The sequence below is a fragment of the Electrophorus electricus genome, chromosome 22, assembly GCF_013358815.1.
Source record: "Electrophorus electricus isolate fEleEle1 chromosome 22, fEleEle1.pri, whole genome shotgun sequence".
Classification (NCBI taxonomy): domain Eukaryota; kingdom Metazoa; phylum Chordata; class Actinopteri; order Gymnotiformes; family Gymnotidae; genus Electrophorus; species Electrophorus electricus.
In genome coordinates, this window is record NC_049556.1 from 6,112,684 (window position 1) to 6,129,836 (window position 17,153).

General features: G+C 38.5%; 1 protein-coding gene across 1 annotated transcript; it reads left to right on the top strand.

The window, feature by feature from the left end:
* Window positions 1–3,816: 3,816 nt before the first annotated feature.
* Window positions 3,817–16,906, top strand: nr5a1b (nuclear receptor subfamily 5, group A, member 1b). The gene is made up of 6 exons (XM_035521509.1): window positions 3,817–3,936; window positions 4,226–4,367; window positions 5,583–6,268; window positions 13,431–13,550; window positions 13,725–13,872; window positions 16,653–16,906. Exons 1-6 carry the CDS (start codon window positions 3,835–3,837, stop codon window positions 16,904–16,906), a joined length of 1,452 nt encoding a protein of 483 aa, XP_035377402.1. The 5' UTR covers window positions 3,817–3,834.
* The last annotated feature ends 247 nt before the right edge of the window (window positions 16,907–17,153 follow it).

Sequence of the window (17,153 nt, forward strand, 5' to 3'; positions counted from 1 at the left end):
TTTTTCATTTTAACTTGAATTTTATTTGACTTTTTTTTTTTTAATCGAGCTAACGTCTGTCAGGATGTGAACTTTGGTAATCAAATACATCGACGACTTCTAGCAGTCAAAGGCAAACAGGGGGAAAAAAAGGATTTTCTAAGCTGTCAGTTTATCTCTATAGGGAAACCAGAGGAGCTAACCAATAGAACTGTTGGTAGTTGAATGCCTGGAGTAATAACGCTTTAGGGCGGGAAAGCGAAGCAGATATTTTGCCTGACACAACAGATGTGTTCTAGGCGCTGACCTTGCGAGGTCCTCAGATTGTCTGTCTTTTGTTGTAGCGCACAAAGCGCTGTTCGCGGAAGGATCTTCATTCTTTGTTGCGAAAACTCCTGTTTAATTTCTTCTGTTCCTCAGGGCGAGCGACCAATAGTAACCTCTTCCACGTGTCGCTTTTATGCCTCGCGCCGCCACACACATTGCGAAAATTTAATTGAATTACAGACTCAAGCGACCGCCGCGTCCACATTCGGAGACATCTCAAGCTTTCACCACTTTCACCTGTTAGGCTATTTGAAAGTACTACGAACATGCTTAAAACAGTGAGATGAGATGTTTGGAATATGTGCAGGTTCCATACTGTATGCCCTTCTATCAGCCATACGTTAATACAAACCCCGGAATCTGGACAGAAAAAAAGCCCACAACAGGTATTAATATCGTGTAGTATTCTCAGTAGTGCATTAGTTTTCCAGGGTGACACGGAAAAGCCAGAACCAAGGATGTGAGTAGATGATATCTAAACTACAACAGAGTGTAGTTTTTATAGTTAGAATCCTTAACATGTATCTCTGAACGCCCAGTGTTTCATTGCACATTGAAAAGCACACGAAGAAGTGATTTACATTTAGATTTCATGTGAAGCCTAACTAGAATTTATTTACTTAAAAATAGACATCTTAACTTCACAGAAAGTACAATGGAGCAGGAGAGAGCGTATGGTCAGAATTATTATCTAGCAGTACATTTTTCAGGTTCAACATACTTATATTTTCTTGTTGCAACTCTTTGCAATAATCCTAAAATCTTTTTCATTATTTATCGGCCTATACTAACGATTAATTGACATCTGCGCCACAGTACATTGGCTACGCATGGAAGAATGAGGAAGCGTGTGTGCGCATGTGCATTTCTCACCTCCGTGGACGTCTTTAATGCCGCTGATGGACTGACGCACACAAGAGATGATGGGAAATGTGCCATATGGAGACACTTATGCACAAGGGCAGCGAAGAATGAGAAAGTCTTTGTGTGTCTTTAGGGGAGGGGTAAAACATACCACGTTTTGATGGTCATTAATCAGTTAAAATGCCAGACTAGAAACTAAATTATTTTAACCTTGTTCAGATTACATGCAATTACGTAACTACAACCTGCGTACTTTTACTGCACAATCTACAGTAATTTCTCGATTTTAAGTGTATTTACTCAGATCGCATGTAATTTACTCATAACTGCAACAGGTCTATGACGGATATTTTTCATTCCAATTAGAGGGACATGTTTTTGGTGTCCTGGAATATGGAATTTGACGCTGGAATAAATAATATCCACAGGGTCGTTTCAGAAGTTATCTTGAGAACCACAGAGAACGCACAACAATTTCAGTGTTTCGTTTAAATCTTAGTTTTAGGACATTTCTTTGATTTGTTAGTGCAGAAAAAGTAAAAGTCTGTTTAACAGCATACCATAGCAGCCTTTTGAAGGGTTAAAACATAAAGCAGCTCATAGCTCATTGCTCATAGCTTCTATATTTATCTTGACCTTGAATAAAAAATATATTCAGAGTCCTCATATATATGAGGACTCTGAATATATATTTTTTTATATTTTCACGGCATGTGTGTTTGTGTATGTATATTAATTTACTCTTAAGGAAAATGTATTCATTAATCCATAATTATTTATACATAAGCATTATTATTATTCATAAACAGATTGGGATTTCGTTGGTTTGTTTTAGCAGTGTCTCTCAAAATAGATGTCGTGATGGTAATTTATCACGCAGGAATTTGTTAAATCTCCTGGTTGGCCGATGTTTTTATAGTACAGTCGAGCGTCACGGGTTTGCAGTCCAATCTGGTTTCGCTCAGTAGATAAAGCGGTTTTATATCATTCTAGTCATTTCAGCCAATCGGCTTTATACATGTATATGTGTAAATGTAATCTTCTCTAACGGATAATGTGTCTTACCCCTTTAGGACGTAACCTACTGCTTGTTAGGCCACGAGCCACGAATGAGCTTCTTGATGGCTTGTAACTAGGACAGGAATAGCGCCTCACCCGTAACATTCATTAGATCATGTCATACAGTCACTCACGCTGCAGTGAGGACTGATTAGTAGTCTATGCTATATAGACTCATTCATTGTTTGATGCTCGTGCTTATGCTTATCTTTTAAACTATGCAAGCATATGTTAAAGTAGTAGTGTAGAGGAACCGCTATTGTTTTATATAGCCTATAGCCTGATATATACACTTGCATAAACGGTTAAAACACCAATATTATTTATTCATATATATCTCACTGCAGAACCTATCAATTCTAGCTGTGTAGAGACTCTACAAAGTTGCAATTCATCCATTGTACACGTGTTGTCTGTAGATTTTATTATTTTAATGTGTTTTTTGTTTCTTTGTTTTTTTTTTCTGATTCGCTTTAGTAAGACAGTAAGCTAGTTCAAATTTGCCTGTACAGTTTGGCAGCGAACATTTAACTATAGCAACAATTATCTAAATTTATAGGCATATTGTACTTTTGCAATACTATAGTTAAATTTGAATTTACAAAAATATTTATTGTTATTGTTGTTGTTAAATGTAACCTACCGTTGTTGTTACTTCATTAAGTTAGTGAGGACTCAGGGGCTAATATGCGACTGAATGGCCCCTCCCCATCCTCTTTACCTGCTATAGATAAGCAATTTACTGTGTCGGATACTGACTCTTTGTGTGTGTGTGTGTGTGTGTGTGTGTGTGTGTGTGTGTGTGTGTGTGTGTGTGTGTGTGTGTGTTTAATATGAAGGGATGTCGTACTCTGGGGGTGCAGCGTGCGCGGATGAGGCCAAAGCACCAAGAGCTGTCTCCCGCACTGTCCACACGAGACAATATTACAGTTCTCACTATATAACGGACAGGCGTTCTGGATCGGTACTACAGTACAGTGTTCCAGCCCTAACAGGGTTTGTGAGACATTTGCCCGGGAGCGCGTTTTCCTACTGCCAGGATAGCTACCTCTGGTCTCAGCAGCGGAGCAGAGCGACGAAGAGCCCAGGTAACGCTAATTTGAGCAAACAGCTGGACTGTTTAACATAGTACATGAAACGCTTACCGAGTTTATTTAGGGTAATGAAGAAATATAGCGTGTACTATTTAAACAGTCCAAGTGGAAGAAATATTTAACGAAAGAAAGGTTTAACGAGTTATTACACAATTATTTTCGGGAATCGTTAATTAAAATAGCAACTGAAACAATTTAAATGACATATTAAACTACTTATAACACACTAAAACTATACAAGCAAAATACCATCAGAATAAAAACATTAGATGTCTTGCGCTTTTCATTAAAACAAATTTGACGCTTTGTTTGTTGATAATTAAAGGGCCGCATATTTTCAGATTGATTGAACTAAATAATAGGCCAAGGAAAACAATGTTAAGGTTCAACACCTTATCGTTATTAATTGTAACTTGTTTCTGTTAACGTTGATAGCAGAAAAATTATATATGATCGCATTATTCTGATGTGAGATCATAATTACGTGTTAAGAGGCGCGCGGCGGACCGGGATGGAATACAGCTATGATGTGGATTTGGAGGAGTTGTGTCCGGTGTGCGGGGACAAAGTGTCAGGGTACCACTATGGCTTGCTTACGTGCGAAAGCTGCAAGGTACAAACATGCATTTCTCTCTCTCTCTCTCTCTCTCTCTCTCTCTCTCTCTCTCTCTCTCTCTCTCTCTCTCTCTCTCTCTCTTATTCTTTCCTTTATGAACCACCATCTGTTGTAAATAATCGAGAAAGTATTTCATTTGATGCATTAGCCTCTGATGCGGAAGCAACAAGTTTCCAGGATTTAGTATTTCGATTTTTTCTGTGCGCTGTAAATATTCTGCCAGAAAAAAAGAAAAATGTTAGATTTGTATTTGTTACGCGACAGATCTTGGGTGTTTTTTCTAAAGGGCTTCTTTAAGAGGACTGTGCAGAACAATAAGAGGTATACCTGCGCGGAAAGTCAGGACTGTAAAATTGATAAGACGCAGCGGAAACGCTGCCCGTTCTGCCGCTTCCAGAAATGCCTCAACGTCGGCATGCGACTTGAAGGTAAGCAGGAAATATTCATTGTTGCGAAATTAAATTGCGCAATAAAATAACGATAACTGAGATTAATTTAACTGTTTAACTATAAACAGGCTAACAAACTATACAAGCTAATACAACCATTAATACAACCATCTTTTAACGGACCTTGATGAAACAAGTAACTATGTAAGTAAACAACGACAACTGAGATTAATTTAACTGTTTAACTATAAACAGACTAACAAACTATACAAGCTAATACAACCATTAAGATTAAAATGTACTAAAATAAAATATCAACTTAAAACCGTTGTCTGATTCAGACTCTTGATTTTGTATAACAATAATATAGCTTCCCAGTCGTTGCCATTTTACTGAAAGAGAAGAGGATTTTTACTTCTGTAACTATTGTTGCCTGCTCAAAGCTCATAAATAAACCGGCTAATTTCTTTAAATTATAAAATGACGTTTTTAAAATGCAAACAGAAATAATAATAATAATAATAATAATAATAATAATAATAATAATAATAATAATAATAATAATAATAATAATAATGAGTATTATTATTTGATAATATACCCATTTTAATTTATTACTGACAAATTACAACTTACGGATTCATTCTATGAATCATTTTGTTACATAGAGTAGATTTGAGTTTGCTGGGTGGCCTAATTTCTTTTAACGGACCTTGATGAAACAAGTAACTATGTAAGTAAATAAACAGAAATTATCAGCAGTGCCTTTGCAAGGTTGTTATTACTGCAAGTCACCTTCATGTTACTGGCCCACGAGTTTCATGGATCAAGGTTAACAATTCATTCATGGAGAAGTCTATTTTAATCTGTGCCAGATGAGCAAAGCAAGAAGGTTCATTTTAGCAATGTGTGAGTTAATGGATGGACTTAAAATGGCTAACAAGACACTTTTCATCTAAATAAATATTTATTTGATGGAAGCCTGTAATTTGTATTTGCCTTTGCAACTGATTTAACAGATTAAGTGCAGAAATATGTAACTATTATTAAATCAGTGAGAGTCTAAATATAATAACATATTGGGTACTGGATCTTGAGGATTGGGAGAAATGAGGTATGTTATGATGTCCAACCTTATCCCCATATCCGATAAGATTTTCCACCATTAGAATGAAACTGTGCTGCTCAAAAATTAAATTTGGGGATGAAAGGTCTGGGTAATATTCAGCAGTGTTTGTTCCTTTTTGTCTTCAGCGGTTCGTGCTGACCGGATGAGGGGCGGGCGAAACAAGTTTGGGCCCATGTATAAAAGAGATCGGGCTCTAAAGCAGCAGAAGAAAGCTTTAATCCGGGCCAGTGGGCTAAAGATGGAGGCCACACCCCCTATCGTGTCACCTGCCCACACAGACTACAGCTTTAGTAGTTCACTGCCAAACCTGCCACCTGTGTCCACCCCGAAAAGCACCCTCCCAAACATGCCCTCTTCCGCCACACCTGCTGACTATGAGAGGAGCCTGTACCCAGCTGGCTGCATGCCCACACCCTCACATGGCCCACTGCCCTCACAGTACCCTTACCCATCCTTGTCCAGCCGCACCATCAAATCTGAGTTCCCGGACCACTACGCCAGCGCCAGCTCACCTGACTCCACTGTGGGATATGCATATGTTGAGCAGACACAGACTGTAAGTTCACCAGCACCTCCTGTAGGCCTGGCAGTGCCAGCACTGGTGCTGGAGTTAGTGCGCTGTGAACAGGATGAGCTGCAGGTGCGCAGTAAGATCAGCACTCATGTGGCTCACCTGCAGCAGGAGCAGGGCTCCCTCAGCACCAAACCCCAACTACTCTCCACATTCGGCTTGATGTGCCACATCGCAGACCAGACACTGTTCTCCATTGTAGAGTGGGCAAGGAGCTGCATTTTCTTCAAAGAACTCAAGGTGAGTTAGACATGGGATATATAAGGGTATAAGGTGGACTGGGGTATGTGAGGAAGGAGTGGGGTATGTGAGGGAGAAGTGGGGGAATAGGATATGGTAGGATACGAGGCGGGAATGGGGAATGGAGTATGGGAGGACATGAGGATGCATTGGCGCAAGAGAGGTATGAGAGAATTTGTGTCAAATGAGGGGTTGAAATGCAGAAAAATGATTTAGTATTTAGAGGGTAGTTTAAAAAATGCTAACACCACACCAACATTAACACTGACCCCAGCTGTGACACTTTCCAAACACTAACAGCACCCGAACACTGTTTCTACTACCAATACATCATAGATCCCAGTGCTAACACTAGTTCAGCACCATTTCCAGCACTGACATCAACATGACTGTAATGCCGACACTAAACTCAACACTAACAGTAGTATTAAAACTACTAGCCCCAGTGGAATAGATAGCATAATGGGAAGCAATGGATTACATAGGTGAAGTGAAGATTACAGCCCTGATAAACAACCAACCCCACACACACTTAGACAGAAATACACACATACACACTCAAACAGAAATGTGCACACTCAATGAGGCGGTGTGGTGGAGCAGAGTGACATGATGAAATAACGCTGACATAAGTAAACAATGTGGAGACAATGCTCGAGCTTCACTCAGCACTTTATTTTATGGGTGTATATGCATGGAAGACAGAAATAGTGTATACTTGCATATGTATGCATGTGAACATGTATGTAGGTTATATAAGTCAGTCCCATGTGTAAATAATTGGTTCATACATATTGCATTGTATAAAATATTGCAGTACCAAAAATGAAATTACTCTCACTGGTCAGTTTTGACATTCTCATTGCAGAATGGTCTCTTGCATGAGGCTATGACATCAGATTTCAATGACTGCAGTATTGATTTTTTTTTTAAATTAAATTAATTATTAACTTTTTTTTTTGTGACAGTCAAAATGGCTTTGTAAAGATGCAAGGATATCACACTCTCTGAGTGGTCCAGCAGACTGAGTGAGCCAGTAAAATTCATTAAGCTTTTTTAAAATGATATCTAAAATTTAATCTACTTCAAGTGTTCTTTTCAGCTGCAATTTGGGTATAGATCTTTATGTAATGTGTGTATATGTCTTTATGTGCATTATTGGGTATAGAACTTTATGGAAAATGGGTATATATCTTTATGTAATTTGGGTATAGATCTTTATGTACATTATTGGGTATAGATATGTATGTAATTTGGGTATAGATTTTTATGTTATTTGGATGTAGATGTTTGTGTACATTATTATGATGACCTGTGAGCTCCAGCAGGGCTCCTGGAATGTTAGCAGGTTGTGTGTGTCTTACAGGAAACACCTTCTGTTTTACATCTACTTCTGCAGAATATTTATTGCTGTTTTCTGGTAAAACTGTTTCCATACAAGCAATACTACATTAATAACGCACTGCTCATGAGTCTCACACACAAACACACACACACACACACACACACACACACACACACACACACACACACACCTTACACAGTATAACAGGTAATTGTAAAAATAAGTGAGTGTGACAGAGATGCTTGATATGGTAAAAAAGACAAATCACTGTTGGAAAATGCAGTCTTGTAAAGAAACAGAAAGTGTAGAAACTGGAATATAATTGAGACAGTCATTTCAGCAAAGTGTGTGTGTTTGTGTGTGTGTGTGTGTGTTTGCATGATGAAGCATTCCAGTCTGAGATAAGACTGGAATGTGAGTTACAAACATGTGTGTGTGTGTGTGTGTGTGTGTGTGTGTGTGTGTGTGTGTGTGTGTGTGTTTGAGTGAGAGAGAGAGAGAGAGAGAGAGAGAGAGAGAGAGATCTGCTCTATTTGGGTTCCATAGCAGGATAACATTCCCTCAGTTCTAACTGCAGTGCCCTCAGTTCTAACATAACAGTGTTATGGGAAAACAGATACTACCTCTAATCCCGGCCTCATCAACATTCATAATGCTGATGTTAATCGTAACACCAACTGTAAACCTAAAACGAATTCCTACCATAATCTTACCCTTAACCCAAATCCCAACCATGGAAAGTGTGTGTGTGTGCATGTTTGTGCCTATTAAAAACTATAATTTATGCATCCAGAAACCAACCCAATTAATCAGTTTCACTGGTCAGAATCATGTATATTCACCATGTATATTTGATATTTTTCTCTTTTTTATAAACAGTATCTTATCGTCTGAAGCATGATTCACAAAGCCTCCCCTTGGTGTCTCATACATAATCATTTTGTCTTCTGTTCTTTGCCTTCTGCTCTTTGTTTGGCTGCGTTAGGTGACTCAATCAGTGAGAGTTTCTTTTACAGTTAATTGTTAAACTAGCATATTGGCTTTATCTCATCATGCATCAAGATAATTCTGAACCTTTAATGAAATTTCACTACATTTAAAATTCTTATAATTCTTATATATTATCTGATTTTAAGTCAGATTCATTTTTCAAGCTCTATGTCTCTTTTTTTCCTGCATGGAAAGTAATATCTCGCTAGACTACAGTATACAGTAATTCACAAACAGTCTTTTATTCTATTTAGTTACTTGGTTTTCTCTCTCTCCCTCTATCTTTCGCTCTCTCAGTTTTACACACATAGGGACACAGACACACATCTGCCACCTGGAATAGACCAAACACGCCCCCTCTCCTTCTGTCATCTGAGTCATCACTCCATCCCTCCTTTCTCGTGCTTTACCTTCCCCTTTGGCACCCTCCAAAACACGAGTCCCTCTGTGTTGAGTTCATCCATGTTCAGGAAGGCTGTGTTCATCCGCTCTGCACTCAGTACACTCTGCAGTGTGTGCCTCGGTCAGTCCAGATATGTTCAGCTCTCTTTGGTTGTGCCAGCTATGTTGTGCAATGGGAGTGGAACTGAGGAGTAGCCAGACACAAAGCTGAGGACATGAATGCTGCCTTAATAACTCCCACTGTGCTGATGGGCTTTTTCCACCTTCTATTGTCACACCTGGACAGGTGGGCTAATACACAAAGGCACGGATATTAAGTTTCACACACATACAGACATTCCGGATGTGAGGCATTAGTTTATTTACCCTGCATATATAAGTGTATTTTGGGCTCTTTAGATGACTGTCTCTTAGACCTTTACTAACAAACTATTCTCACATATCTCAACTGGATCCAAAATCAAATGTAAAAGCCACATGACTCCTTCTCCCTCACAGAGTGGCTCCAATTTCTTATCAAACATCTGAAATCTCTTAAAGGACTGTCAGCTATACAGCTCCTAGTTGTGTCACTGTCCTGTGATTGGAAGGCCCTGAGAACACATCTGGCTATGACAAGTACTAGTGTTTTATAATGGCGGTAATAGAGAAAGAAAATTTTTAAAACAACAAAACAGGTTATTGCTGGATAGTTATAACTGTTGCATATTTAGTGTTAACAATGCTTTCTTGCTTTTTGTGCAAAAAAAAAAAAAAAAAGATGTGGATAATACCAATAAAAGCTCTCCAAATAAAAGATGTAAACACTTTTACATTTACAATTAGAATGAAATGCTAAACCACTAAGATCTATAAAAAACAAGAACCCAGAGGGGAAAATAAAAACATATCCTAAATGGAACAAGTGTCCAACATAATAATATAAGAAGATATCTCTCATGTGTATCTAAGTTGTATCTAGTGTATATGTGAAGCACTTAAAACCCATGTGTCTACCAAATATTACAGTCAAAAGATCTTAATAATCAGTCTTTTGTTTAATACTATTTAATTCTCTTTGTTTTTCAGCTTTGTGACAGGCAATTACCCATTTGGAACAATCATTTCCAAGTCATTAGATGAGCTAGTTGTAGTTTCTCCTTAGAAATATTTATTTCTCTGCCTATATCCATTATCTTGCTCTTTGGGACAGAACCACCAAAACATGATCATCTTTCTACTTCCATGAGGTCCCTGTACGATGCTTTTCACAGGCTGTAGATCCATGCCACAGTTAATGGCAAGGGTTTTCACAATAAATCACAGTGTTAAAACATTAAAACAAAACTATTAATAAAACAGAATGTTGCCACATTGCTGAATAAGGCCTGGAAAAGCCATGCTTTACTTTTGCATCCAATAGGTTCAGGTTTTGTGTCAGTATCAATTGTTCACTTATTTTCCTGCTCTGCTGTACACTGTGAGAGACATATGAACATATACTACTAATAGACAATTACAGTACATCTGTTTGCAGTTTATATTACATGGAATTATAATACCTTGATTATCATATTAATATTCACAATGGTGAATATTATATGGTGAATTATTATAAATGATTTACAATCTACACAATAAGTACTTAAAAAAGTAAATAAACAATAGTATACATTTTTTAATAATGTTAATAATAATAATTATCACTTATCTAGTTAAGTTATTTAATGAAACAAGTTAACATATTAATGAGTTAAAACACCAGATGAAAGTGGAGATAAAACAGTCCAAAACAGTTGTAGCTCATTGTAATGCTATATGTAATATCATATGAGACCACAGCTCATTTTAATGTTGTATGCGTGTATGTGACTGTGCATGTGTGTTTGTGTATGTGTGTATCACCTTTGTATCTACGGCAACAGACTGACTCAGGCTTCTATCACTGTGAGCCTTCTTTCGTCATGGCAACAGGAGCACATTCTATTGTCTGTCAGTCTAACAGTGATGTTTCTAACTGCTCTCTTTTCTATGCACACACACCACTAATCACAGCTCCATTCCTACTGCCATTATATGTATTTCCATTATGTGTATTCAGGAGTGCAGAGGCACTAAACCACATCACATCTTAACTCCTTTCAGAGTGACTTGAAAGGAACACACACACAAGTCAAACACTCACATAAGAGTCAAATACTCACACAACAGCAATACACATACAACCATCAAATAAACAACTTTCAAACACTCACATAAGAGTAATACAATCACAAACAGTAATACACTCAAATACTCACAAAACATTCAAACACATAAAAGTCAAATACATACAACACCCACATACAGTGGGTGAAAAAAGTATTTAACACGTCAACAATTTCTAAGTAAATATATTTCTAAAGGTGCTATTGACATGAAATTCTCATTGTCGGTAACAACCCATCCAGTCCACACATGCAAAGAAATCAAACCATAGATGTCCATAAATGAAGTTGTGTGTAATAATGAGAAATGGCACAAGGAAAAAGTATTGAACACACTTACCGAAATGTATTTAATACTTCGTACAAAAGCCTTTGTTGGTGATGACAGCTTCAAGACGCCGCCTGTATGGAGTAACTAGTCGCGTGCGTTGCTCATGTGTGATTTTGGCCAATTCTTCCACACAAACACACTTCAAATCCTGAAGATTCCATGGGCTCCTTCTATGAACTCTGAGCTTTAGTTTCTTCCATAGATTTTCAATTGGATTCAGGTCAGGTGATTGGCTGAGCCATTCTTGCAGCTTTATTTTCTTTCTCTGAAACCAATTGAGAGTTTCCTTGGCTGTGTGTTTGGGATCATTGTCTTGCTGAAATGTCCACCCTCATTTCATCTTCATCATCCTGGTAGATGGTCGCAAATTTTTATCAAGAATGTCTCGGTACATTTGTCCAGTCATCCTTCCTTCAATTATATGAAGCATGCCAGTGTTGTATGCTGAAAAACAGCCCCACACCAGGATGTTTCCACCTTCAAACTTTACTGTTGATATGGTGTTTTTGGGGTGATATGCAGTGCTTTTTGACCTCCAAACATGGTGTGTTTTATGGCATCCAAAGAGTTCGGTTTTGGTCTCATCTCACCAGACTATATTCTCCCAGTATTTCACAGGCTTGTCTAAATGTTGTTGAGCAATCTTTAAATGCACTTTAACATGCTTTTTCTTCAGCAATGGAGTCTTGCGTGGTGAGCGTGCATACAGGCGATGGAGGTTGAGTGCAGTACTTATTGTTTTCTTTGAAACAATTGTATCTGCTGATTCCAGGTCTTTCTGTAGCTCTCCACAGGTGGTCCTTGGCTCTTGGACAACTCCTCTGATAATTCTTTTCACTCATCTGTCTGAAATCTTGCGGGCAGCACCTGGTCGTGGCCAGTTTATGGTGAAATGATGTTCTTTCCATTTCCAGCTTATGGCCCCAACAGTGCTCACTGGAACCTTCAGTAGTTTAGAAATTCTTCTGTAACCAAATGGCATCACTATGTTTTGCAACAATAAGGTTGTGAAGTTCTTGAGAGCGCTCACAGGTTTTACCCATCACAAGATGTGTCTTGTGTGGCACCTTGGTAATGAGACACCTTTTTATAGGCCATCAGCTGAAGCAGCTGATATTAATATGCACTAAGTGGCAGGATTGCTTGATAGATTGATAGATTTCAGCTGGTGTCATGACTTTCCATGGCTTTTTGCACCTCTCTTTCTTCATGTGTTCAATATTTTTTCCATGTGTCATTTTTCATTATTACACATAACTTAATTTATGGACATCTATGGTTTGATTTCTTTGCATGTGTAGACTGGATGGGTTGTTACCAACATCTAGTGAGAATTTCATGTCAATAGCACCTTTAGAAATATAGTTACTCAGAAAATTGGTGACGTGTTCAATACTTATTTCACCCGTTGTAACAGCAATACCCTCAACACAGTCAAACACACATAACACTCAAATACTAACTCAACAGCAATTCAATCACAGTGAAAGACTCTCATAACACTCAAATACTCACACAGCAATATACTCACAAAACATTCAAATAATAGCAATGCACTCACACAACAAACACATAACAGCATACACTCACACAACAGCAGTATATTCACACAACAAACACTCACATAACAGCAATACATTCATACAACAAACATTGACATAACAAATATGATCACAACAGAAGGAGAGAGAAGCACGATGTCAGTGTACCATGTTTTAATTTCCCAGGTCTTGTCTTGCCAAGTAAAATATGTTTGTGTATGTATGTGAATTAATCAGTGTCACAATGTCAGTAAACCTCTACACACATTTATATTGTTCCTCTTTTACACTTTTTCTCTCTCTTCCTTCCTCCCATATCCTTTTTTCTCTTTTTCTCTTTCTTTAACACTCACTGTCTGACTCTCAGGTGGGTGATCAGATGAAATTACTCCACCACTGTTGGAGTGAGCTACTGGTGCTTGATTACATCTCTAGACAGGTGCATCATGGGAAACAGGACACTATATTGCTCATCACTGGGCAGGAGGTACAGATAAACATTCAAAAATGTACATAAAATAAAGATGAACACACACTAACTGTGTGGCGATTTGGGTATGTGTTGTGTGTTTTGGGGGGTGTAGGAGTGTGAGTATATATCTGTGTATGCATGTATGTGATCTTGTGTTTGTGTGTGTGTGTGTGTGTGTGTGTGTGTTAGGTGGAATTGGCCTCTCTGCTATCTCAGGCTGGTGTGACTCTGGGGGAGCTGGCGCGAGGAGCACAAGAACTAGCACAGCGTCTGCGGGAGCTACAGCTAGACCACAGAGAGATTGCCTGCTTCAAATACCTCATTCTGTTTAACCCTGGTGAGATAACATTCACACACACACACACACACACACACACACACACACACACACACACACACACACACACACACAAAAGAAAAAAAGAAAAGAAAAAAAAAGATATCTAGGCAATACTGACTTACTTCTTCTGATGGGCCAATGATGTCATCCAGTTTATTTTTGAAACTGTGTTAACAGCAGGTCTGAAAAAAAGGGTAAACTATCTAATGCATGTATATGCTGTGTACCAGCAGGAGACTGAAAATATGTGGAAAAAAAGTGTGGGTGTGAGTTAGAGTTAGACTGAAGATTTGTGTTAGGTTTAAATTGTGGAGTTGTGTTAGTGTTACACTGGGTATTTGGGTTAGGGTTAAACTGGGGAATTAGGTTAGGGTTAGACTGGAGATTTGGGTTTGCATTATACTGGAGATTTGGATTAGTATTAAACTGGGGATTTGCATTAGTATTAGATTGAGGATTTGGGGTAGCATTAAACTGGAGATTTGGGTTACAGTTAGACTGAAGATTTGGGTGAGGTTTAGACTGGGGATCTGGGTTAGGGTTAGACTTAGAGTTTTAGTTCTGGTTAGAGTGTAAATTTGGGTTAGGGTTAGACTGGGGATCTGGGTTAGATTTTAATGTTCTTATAATTGAATTGGACTTGTGTTATGGATAAGATTAGATCATTTGGTTGGTTATAAATGTAGAACTATATCAAGTTTGGGATAAGGTTTGGGTTTGAAAATATGATAGTTGAGGATTTTGTACTTTCAAAGTGCTTGCATTTTATTCTATTCATTCATGTGGGGATGAATACTTTGAATACTAATGCTATTTTAAGGAATGAGTCTAATATATGTGGTAAACCTTTGTGTTTCATATTTTGCATTTTGTAGGCTCCATTATTTATTATGTTCACTCATTCTGTATCTCACTTAGAGAAATATGACAGTGTTTGCATCAAGGGACAGTTCCAGGTACAAATATACTGACATTTATATCTGGTAATATGCAGCTCTAAAAACGTACCTCACACAGTCTTGCTGAGTGTAAAGGATTGGGTTTTGTCATTTTCATTTTGAGAATTATATTTAAATAGAGAGAAACTTTTGAAAAGTATCAGATCACAAAGCCTTTTTTTTTCCTTCACTGGGGTTGGGTCATGCCTAAGTCTTATAGAAGGCCCCACCTCAACCCCTGGTACTCTTTTGTTATGGCTAGGTTTATGATTACACTCTTCCTTTGGCTTTGTTTCAGGGATAGAATGCTGATGGAAATTAGTTAGAGTTGAATTAAGAATAGAATAAATGGTAAGTTGTGGAGTTAAAGCTAAAGTAAATATTAGTTTATGGATTTGGTATGGATGAATAAGTGACAATAAAAAAGAAACCTGTCAGAGCATGATTTTATAGGTCACTATGCAGGCTTTGATGCAAATGATTAAGAATAAATATATCAGAAGGCATTTTCTGACAGGTCTTATAGATAAAGCTGTGAACAGATTTGTAAATAAGATATTTAAGGTGTTTTTGTACTTTTTTAACATGCAAACATGCGAGTGGCACATCCTCGGCCTCTACACTTCCCTGCATTCAGAGCTGCTGTGTTTCTCTTAGTGTGAGATTTGACCCAGGCTAATTAATTTGTCAAAAGATGCATATTGAATTGATTTCGTCTGCATCTAACGAGGACACGGTGATATTGGCTGCTTGTCCCTGTGTGTGCAAATGAATGTGTCAGGGCGCTGAGCTGTTTGGTGTGTCGTTAGCAAAGCTGTAATGGGCTTCAAATGGGCTTAATTAAAAATAAAGGTCTTTAATTCAGCCCTGTTTACAATAGCATACAGACAGGATGTCTTTCTCTCTCTTTCTGTCTCTCCCTCTCTCTCTCAAACACACACACCTTTGCCAGATTCATGTTCAATAGAGGTTTAATGGACTGACCTCATGTTGGTGTGTGTGGATGCTGCTCTATCTCGCTCTTAAAGTTCCAGTCAGAGAAAATGGCTCTTTATCCCTCACATACCCTTAAGTGAGAGCAATTTAGTGCCAGTCTAAAGCCAACAAAGGCTGCTTTCTGTAATGAGTGCTTAAGGACCTGTGCAGCATGGCCATGTCTGTGTGTGTGTGTGTGTGTGTGTGTGTGTGTGTGTGTATGTGTGTGTGTGTGTGTGTGTGTGTCAGTGTGGGTCTACATAAATGTGTGTGTGTAGGCAAGATTACATCTGTGCTAAGAAGGAAAACTGAATCATCAGAACTGCCATAGTAAATGCAGAAAAGAGTTGATTATGACATAAACTGTCTGCAGGAGTTTCAGTAACATAATGATTCTGAACAACTATTCAGATTATTGTTATGATTTTATCTTACTTGTAAATCCAAATAAAGTATTTAAATGTGTGGTTGTGTGTGTGTGTGTGTGTGTGTGTGTGTGTGTGTGTGTGTGTGTGTGTGTGTGTGTGTGTGTGTGTGTCAGTGTGGGTTTGTGTGTGTGTGTGTGTGTGTGTGTGTGTCAGTGTGGGTTTACATATGTGTGGTTGTGTGTGTGTTGGGAGGGTTACATATGTGTGGCTGTGTGTGTGTGTGGGGGGATGGGGGGTTATATTTGTATGAGTGCTTAAGTATCCACTTTCTGCTCTTTCTTAAAATATCAGAATTCTATCACCATACCTTCTCTCCCTCTCTCTCCCCCTCTCTCTCTCTGTCTCTCTCATCTCTAATTTTTCTCTCATTCTTTACCTATCCACCCTATTCTCTTTCTCTTATATTTCCATTTCCTTTATCTGCTCCTCCTCATAGATGTGAAGCTGCTGGAGAACCAGGTCTATGTGGAGAGTGTGTACGAGCAAGTGAGCGGAGCACTCTTGGAGTACACGTTGTGTGTGTATCCGCAGCACATGGACCGCTTCAGTCAGCTGCTGCTGCGTCTGCCCGAGGTACGCGCACTGAGCGTGCAGGCTGAGGATTACCTATGCTTCAAACACCTGAGTGGAGAAGTACCTTGCAACAACCTGCTCATTGAGATGCTGCATGCCAAGAGAGCCTGTGTCTGACACACATACACTTGCTCTCATCCACACAAACACATGCTTTCACACTCACATACACACCAACATGTTTATGTTTGCTTTAACACACTCATACCTGAAATACTGAAATAGCATACATGCATGCACATGTCAGACATGCTCACACAGACACATACTTATGAGCACACACACATGCAGTTACACATGCTCTTACTATTATGATCCTACAGACCTTTGCCTCCCTTCAAAATTCTCACATGTATCTGTCATT

Bases quoted from the DNA above. Each gene is read 5' to 3' on its own strand.
- nr5a1b (XM_035521509.1), top strand. From the start codon at position 3,835: ATGGAATACAGCTATGATGTGGATTTGGAGGAGTTGTGTCCGGTGTGC. The intron at 4,368-5,582 runs GTAAGCAGGAAA...TTTTGTCTTCAG, and splicing joins CGTCGGCATGCGACTTGAAG to CGGTTCGTGCTGACCGGATG. The intron at 6,269-13,430 runs GTGAGTTAGACA...TCTGACTCTCAG, and splicing joins TTTTCTTCAAAGAACTCAAG to GTGGGTGATCAGATGAAATT.